The 7,248-nt window shown below is 44.4% G+C and overlaps 1 protein-coding gene across 2 annotated transcripts in view; it reads left to right on the top strand.

The window, feature by feature from the left end:
* Positions 1 to 6,790, top strand: part of CTC1 (CST telomere replication complex component 1) — a 46,325-nt gene extending 39,535 nt beyond the window's left edge. For both annotated transcript variants that reach the window (XM_083718439.1, XM_083718438.1), the window contains 6 exons: positions 1,117 to 1,197; positions 2,468 to 2,627; positions 4,108 to 4,172; positions 5,175 to 5,340; positions 5,467 to 5,593; positions 6,525 to 6,790. In XM_083718439.1, coding sequence (XP_083574565.1) covers positions 1,117 to 1,197; positions 2,468 to 2,627; positions 4,108 to 4,172; positions 5,175 to 5,340; positions 5,467 to 5,593; positions 6,525 to 6,628 — 703 coding nt within the window. In that variant the 3' untranslated portion in view covers positions 6,629 to 6,790. The remainder of the gene's footprint in view (positions 1 to 1,116; positions 1,198 to 2,467; positions 2,628 to 4,107; positions 4,173 to 5,174; positions 5,341 to 5,466; positions 5,594 to 6,524) is intronic.
* Positions 6,791 to 7,248: the final 458 nt, after the last annotated feature.

Here is a 7,248-nt window from a genome sequence, read left to right on the forward strand (position 1 = left end):
CCTCTGGTTACGTACTTAAATAATAATAATAATAATAATAATAATAATAATAATAATAATAATAATAATTTATTATTTATACTCCACCCATCTGGCTGAGTTTCCCCAGCCACTCTGGGCGGCTCCCAATCAAATGTTAAAAACAGTACAGCATTAAATATTAAAAGCTTCCCTAAACAGGGCTGCCTTCAGATGTCTTCTAAAACTTTGGTAGTTATTTTTCTCTTTGACATTTGATGAGAGGGCGTTCCACAGGGCGGGTGCCACTACCAAGAAGGCCCTTTGCCTGGTTCCCTGTAACCTCACTTCTTGCAATGAGGGAACCACCAGAAGGCCCTCGGAGCTGGACCTCAGTGTCCGGGCTGAACGATGGGGGTGGAGACGCTCCTTCAGGTATAATTCATTCAGGAGGTCCATTCTTAACCTGAAGCACCACTTTAGCTAATGGGGCCTCCCGCTGCCGCCGGTGCACGATTTCTGTTCTCATCCTGAGTTAAAGTTCTTAACCCGTGGTACTACTTCTGGGTTAGCGGAGTCTGTAACCTGAAGTGTTTATAACCCAAGGTGTTTGTAACCTGAGGTACCACTGTAAATAAAAATAGTGATTCTTGCTGCATAAGAAAAGGTTTTAAATAGAGGGTCTTGAATGGGTGAAGGGTGGGGTTGGAGGAGAGGCAGAAAGAAGAGCTAATTAGTCCGTGGCTGGGGGGCGCAATCTGGACGGCTCTGCCAGGGCCGCAAGATCACCCCGCTACGGCTCTGCCACCACCCCAACCTTGCCATGCTCTCATTACTAGATACAGCACCTCTGTATCTGTGGATGTCAAGTCCGTTAGGGACACCATTGGATATATGCTGCACTGTTAAGTTATATGAAATTCCAAGGGCTCAGCACTTAAAGGAATCGGAGATTTTAAGGCTGGCGCAGATACAAACAGGACTGAGTCAAGTCCGGATGCGGCAGTGGGGGGGTATACTAAAGTGGGGGGTGGAATTAGCAGCTACCCTGAGCTCCAGTTCTTTGGGAATCCCATTTCTGCCCCGTGGCATTGATATATTTAATTGAGGATAACAGACAGGCTGCTTCCTTGAAGAATCAAAACCTCTGTATTACAGATTCAAAAACGTCTATTGTACATACATTATGTCCAGCTGCGTGTCTGTTCTGGCTGCTGCACCCCAAGACCTTTCTTCCCTGTGAGTACAAAACTCTTGACAGCGCTACCCTCTCACTCAACTCCCTATTGTGTTTGGCAAATGCATTTCATTTTTTTCTTTTTTCTTTCCTTTAAAAAATATATTTTTATTTGCTTTTACCAACACAAGTTTACAGTCAAACAGTTTATGTAATCATTTCATGAGATTCTCTGCACAGTGGTACCTCGGGTTAATTCGTTCCAGAGGTCCGTTCTTAACCTGAAACTGTTCTTAACCTGAAGCACCACTTTAGCTAATGGGGCCTCCTGCTGCCGCCGCGCCGCCGGAGCATGATTTCTGTTCTCATCCTGAAGCAAAGTTCGTAACCTGAGGTACTACTTCCGGGTTACCAGAGTCTGTAAGCCAAAGTGTTTGTAACCCGAAGCGTTTGTAACCCGAGGTACCACTGTATTCCTGACTTCTCCCTTCCCCTTATTACGATGTTTAACACGATATATCAGTCTGTTCTCCAAACTTTTCATTTTTCCAAATTATCCATAGTTTTCGTTACTTTACAAGTGTGTCTCAAAGTCCAGCTAAAGTTTTAACTTGCTTACAGTGGTCTCCTAGATATATTATAAAATTTCCCCATTCTTTTTTAAAGTCCTTATCTTCTTGATTCCTGAGTTTCCCAGTTAGTTTTGCCATCTTGGCGTAGTCCAGCAACTTGGCTTGCCATTCTTCCCTAGCTGGGATTATTTCTTCTTTCCATCTTTGGGCTAGCAACATCCGTGCAGCTGTTGTCGCATACATAAAACATCTTTTCTGTTCCCTTGGGATCTCGGTACCTATAATTCCTAATAGGAAAGCTTCTGTTTTTTTTAACAAAAGTTATTTTAAATATCTTTTTTCAATTCGTTATATACCATTTCCCAAAATGGTTTTGTTACCTTACATGTCCACCACATATGGTAAAAGGTCCCTTCCTTTTCTTTACACTTCCAGCAGAAATTTGAACTTGTTCTATACATTTTAGTTAATTTAGTAGGGCTCAAATGCCCACCAGTACATCATTTTCGTATTTAGCGTACAGGATGCTGTGAATTTCAAATCTGTTTCCCAAAGCCTCTCCCAATCTGCCATCTGTATTAAGTCCTTTGCCCTGTGTACCATAACTAATTTAACCTGTTCATCTTTTGTATGCCGTTCCAGGAGCAAATTATACATTTTCGACAGTATTTTAGTATTGCTTTCTAGAAGTTCTTTTTGAAACTTTGATATCTCATAACTAAAACCTTTTTGTCTATCCTTTTTGCCTTTTTAATTTTAGGCAGCTGCGTGCCGTCTCTGCTCCTCCCGTGCTATATTTGTCCAAGATAACGCCTGAGCCTTCTGGTCTGGGCCAAGCCAAGGTTGCCTGTCACGTGACGTGTGTCCTGTCTTTGTCCCTGCACTGGAGCTGTTCCCTTTGCAGCAGCATCTTCTCAGAGGTGCCCAGCAAACTCATCTCCTCTAACTAGAACCTTTCTTCTGGTATTTTTCTGTGCAAAGGAGGCATATTTTTTAATAACAATAATTTTTATTAGGTGTCAATTACAATAATCCAATGTTAGCCTCATTATAACAGTGCCAAATTATTATACAATTACTAATCCCATTCATTCAGATGCCAAATTATATAATTTAGGTGGCCTCCTGCGTGCTAGAATTGATGGTTTGATTATTTACTTTGTTCTTCTTTCCAACATCTTATTCATCTCCATTACATTCCAGTCAAAATAACAACCCCTTATACTACAACTGCAATATTAATGACACCCGCTTGTCTCGACACATTAAATGATTTATAAACCCAGAGGTGAAACATTCAAACTACAGTGGTACCTCGGTTTTCGAATGTCTCCATTGACGGACATTTTGGTTTACGAACGCCGTAAACCCGTAAGTAAATGCTTTGGTTTTTTAACATGCCTTGGAATTTGAACATGCCACAAGCTTTCACTGAGCGCAGGATCCTGAGGCTTAACTGTCGGCTTTTGAGTTTTCGGTTTATCAACGATTCAGAACTTGGAACGGTCATCCGGAACGGATTACGTTCGAAAACCGAGGTACAACTGGATATCCTCCTTCCTCCTGTATGTGACAGTTACCGTATTTTTCACTCCATAAGACACTTTTTTCCTCCTAAAAAGTAAGGGGAAATGTGTGTGCATCTTATGGAGCAAATGTGTGGTCCCTGGAGCCGAATTGCCCAGGGGCAAAAAGCAGATCATGCTTTTTTTTGAAAGAGGGAAGGGGGTGTTGAAAGGAAGCTGCTGATCAGTCGCTGATTGGGGAGAGAGATAAGAGATGCTAGCGATAAAGGAGGCTGCCTGGGAGGGGGGGAGGTAAAGACAGCAAACTTGCAAAGGGGGGGGGGAAAGGAAGACTAAAGTAATAAGGAGAGAAATTAGAAGAAAAGGAGGAGCAAGAAACTGCTCCAGCTAAGGAAAAGACACTAAGGCAAACAAGAGGGAAGGGAGTGTTGAAAGGAAGCAGCTGATTGGTGGGATCGGGAGAGAGCTAAGGGGCGCTAGCAGAGGCTGCCTGGGAGGGGGGAGGTAAAAGCCCATGGATCCTCAGGATTTTTACATTGGGTCACCCCAAATTCACCATCAGATCACATAGCATGTCCATGGCTACATCCTGCATCAGAAAAATCATGCACCCACTGTTTAGTTCAGAATATTTTTTCTTGTTTTCTTCCTCTAAAAACTAGGTGCGTCTTATGGTCAGGAGCGAAAAATACAGTATTCTGTCCATGGTGTTCCCTCCTGTCCTTGTAAAATGTTATGTCTATGTATTCGCATTTTTGTGTGGAGAAAGCATTCAGTTGTAGGAACCCCGCATCTATATCCCGAAGGGCATTTACTTGTTTACCACCTCAGTGAGAAGTGACCTGAGTTTGCCATCTTTCTCTCTCTCATCCAGGGAAGATGCAGCCAGTATAACCCACCTTGCCTGTCGCGTACAGGAGTGTGCAAGGCCCGTGCCAGGTGAGTACAGTGGATTACATTTGAGGTGAATTTGCCTTCCACAATCTCCCTTTGATGTGGCTTGGAAGGTTCTGTTTTGTCAGAGTCAGGATTTGAATGCAATGTCTGTGCAGCCTGAGCAAGTCTCAAAGTTTGTCTGGTTTTTCTCAGTCCCTTTCAGCCCCTTCAGCCAAGTTTTCACCTGCCCCATACCTGACATGGTATATGGCACCAGGTATAGGGTAGGCGGTGTGGCTTGGCCAAAAAGTCCCCATGGGCCAAATGCCAGAGTCATCTAGGTGGTCTAGGGGAGGTTCCTCACTTGGACTGTACTGTGAGCCAGTTGAATAGACTGTCAGGCATGGAGAGTCCTCCTCTCCCTTTGCTAACTTCACAAACAAGAAAGAACAAGCAGTTTATAATTTATAGTTCTTTTATTCAAGCATCAGGTTGCAAGCAAAAATCCACATCCCTCCACAAGGAGAGCAGTTAGCTACTCTAAATCCTCCCACTTCTGTCTCCCGCGACATCCTGGGCGCCAACAGAGTCCCTCTTCCTCTTTGCATCCTTTGTTCTCAAACATGGACAGACCTCCTAGTTCAGGGGTAGGCAACCTAAGGCCTGGGGGCCGGATGCGGTCCAGTCGCCTTCTCAATCCGGCCCACGGACGGTCCAGCGTGTTTTTACATGAATAGAATGTGTGCTTTTATTTAAAATGCATCTCTGGGTTATTTGTGGGGCATAGGAATTCGTTCATTTCCCCCAAAAAATATAGTCCCGAGTATAGTCGTAGTTTTGTAACTCCTGTCTAAGCTGCTCTGCGTCTGTGTCTCTCGCTGCTTCTGAAACCACTGAAGACAAGGGGGGGGTGAATCTTCCCCCTCTGGCTCCTCTTCGGAGAGAAGCTGTTCTGCCGGAGAATGCATTCCCCAGTCCTCTGCTTCAGGCCATTCCCTGACATAGACAGACCACCATTCGGAGCCAGAATAATTTTGTGATCTCCTTACTCCTTCAAACCTTCAGAATCATAGTAGAAGATGGGACAAGCGAATTTGTGGTGGTGTGCAAGAACCAACAGGTGCAGAAAGTGCTGACTTTGAGCACCAAGGAGTGGGATTTTCTACAGAACCATGTTAAGAACACGGGCAGTATTGGCATTCAGCACAGTGAAGTTAATACAGCTCCTGGGGTGAGTGGTTTATTCTCCTCTGGTTGAACTGCTAAGCCCGTATCTGAATTACGAATTCTTCCTAGTGAGCTTCTCTGTGTATTTCACTTGCTCAGTACACTGCCAATCATCTTCTGTTTTTGATAGCAAACTGAGGAGCGTGAAGACCTGATCACCTGGTACTTGAGAAGCTTATGCAGAAGCCCAATTGTCTGTCGGCCTGTCCTATTGACTTTCACACCAGATAGAAAGCCCTCGGGAGATCACGAGGCAGGTATGTAGATATGTGTCCTCAATCTTATCGGAGCTGAGACGTCATGGACTTGTTGGATGCAGAGGAATGACGGGAGGAACCCTCAAAGGAAGAAAGCTCAGAGCCTGGAGAATGGTGGTGGGGCAATGATAAGTGCTCAGAGGGAGAAGACTGGGAAGAGGAGGTTTCAGAAGCTGAAGAGGCAACAGGACTTAGTGAGCTGGGAGAGTCTGTGGCAGAGAGCAGTCCAGAATCAGAGGCAGAAGCTGAAGCAGGAGGGTGGGGAGGGGAGAGTCCAAGAGGCAGAGATGAGTCAGGCTGGTGAAGAGTCCCCGTGTCTCTCCCTTCTGCTGCAACAAGCTCCCCTCCCTCCTAGTCTCCCAGAACCAGAAGAGGCATGAAGTGGTAGGAGCAATGACAAGCACACAGGCACAATCTCTGATTGCTTGGAAAAAACCCTGGAGACTTAGGCAGCAGTGGAGAGGAAACTGCTTCATAGAGGGTAAAGGTTGACTGTGCCCATTAGGCCTGACACTCTGCCAAGTCTGTGCTGATTGTGCTTTTGCTAATAAAGGGTTAACCCCAACTTGCACAGTGTGATTTACTGCTGGCTTGCTTCTGACATGAACATACAAATCTCCACTGCTGAGGGAAGAGACTATACATTTTTTAATAGGTTATGAAATGTCTTCTTGGGCAAAGTCTCGGGCAACACAGCAGGGTAAAGTAGTGGATAAAGTGTTGGACCTGGGAGACCGGGGTTCAAATTGCCACTCAACCATGAATCTCTTTGGGAGCCCACCTACGTGGCGCAGTATCTGCTTGGTTCTCTTGGTGTTGGTTTCTGCATGTTTTGTCTAGTACATTGGTGTCAAATCTCTTGGAATGGTAAGGGTTTTGGGAAACACAGTAAACCCAATTAAGGTTCTGTGTGTTTTTGTTTTTTTCCAAGGCTTAGGACAGTTGAGGAGGTTTTTCTCCAATGGCTTGGAGTTCCTAAGTCAGACGAAGCAGCGGTGGAACTTGATGTGTCTGGATCTCCAGGAGGCGACATGAACACGAGGCTTGTAACAAAAGGCTGTACATCTTGGGTCTTACCCTGCTGCAGAAGAGAAATTACGACATTTCTGCTTCTTCCATGCAACCCATCATTTGGAGACATGTCATTTACGTTTCTCATATAAAGTGCAGTAAATGTTATAAACTTGAACAAATCTATTTTGTGGCTTTTTAGAGATATTCCTAATTGCTGTCGCAAAAAATAATAACACCACCACTCATTTTAAACATCTAGCTTGTTTTTCTGTCATGCAGATATGACTATTGATTTTCACCACCTTTCGTGTATTCTAGCCAATTTTTTGCAAGTTCTGGCACTGGCCGTTCTAGCTACTATGAATGCGTAACATGCTAGTTTTTATTTTTGCTGAGTAGTAGTTTGATATACATTCCGAGACTTTGATGAGATTTGGGACGAGGGGAATTCCATAGCTGAGAGCCCCTCAAAACACTTCCTTCACATTCTTGAGGTCTTGAGTCATCAGAATTAAGAGGATTTCTGTGCAATCTTAAGGGTCATGTCAAAAACATGGGGACCAAGGTGCTCTCAAATTTGCTAAACAGGCTTTTCTTTAAAGCCTCTTGACTTCCACTAATCACTAAGTGGAAGCTGAACT

Source organism: Podarcis gaigeae (genome assembly GCF_964106915.1).
Source record: "Podarcis gaigeae genome assembly, chromosome: 17".
Taxonomy (NCBI): domain Eukaryota; kingdom Metazoa; phylum Chordata; class Lepidosauria; order Squamata; family Lacertidae; genus Podarcis; species Podarcis gaigeae.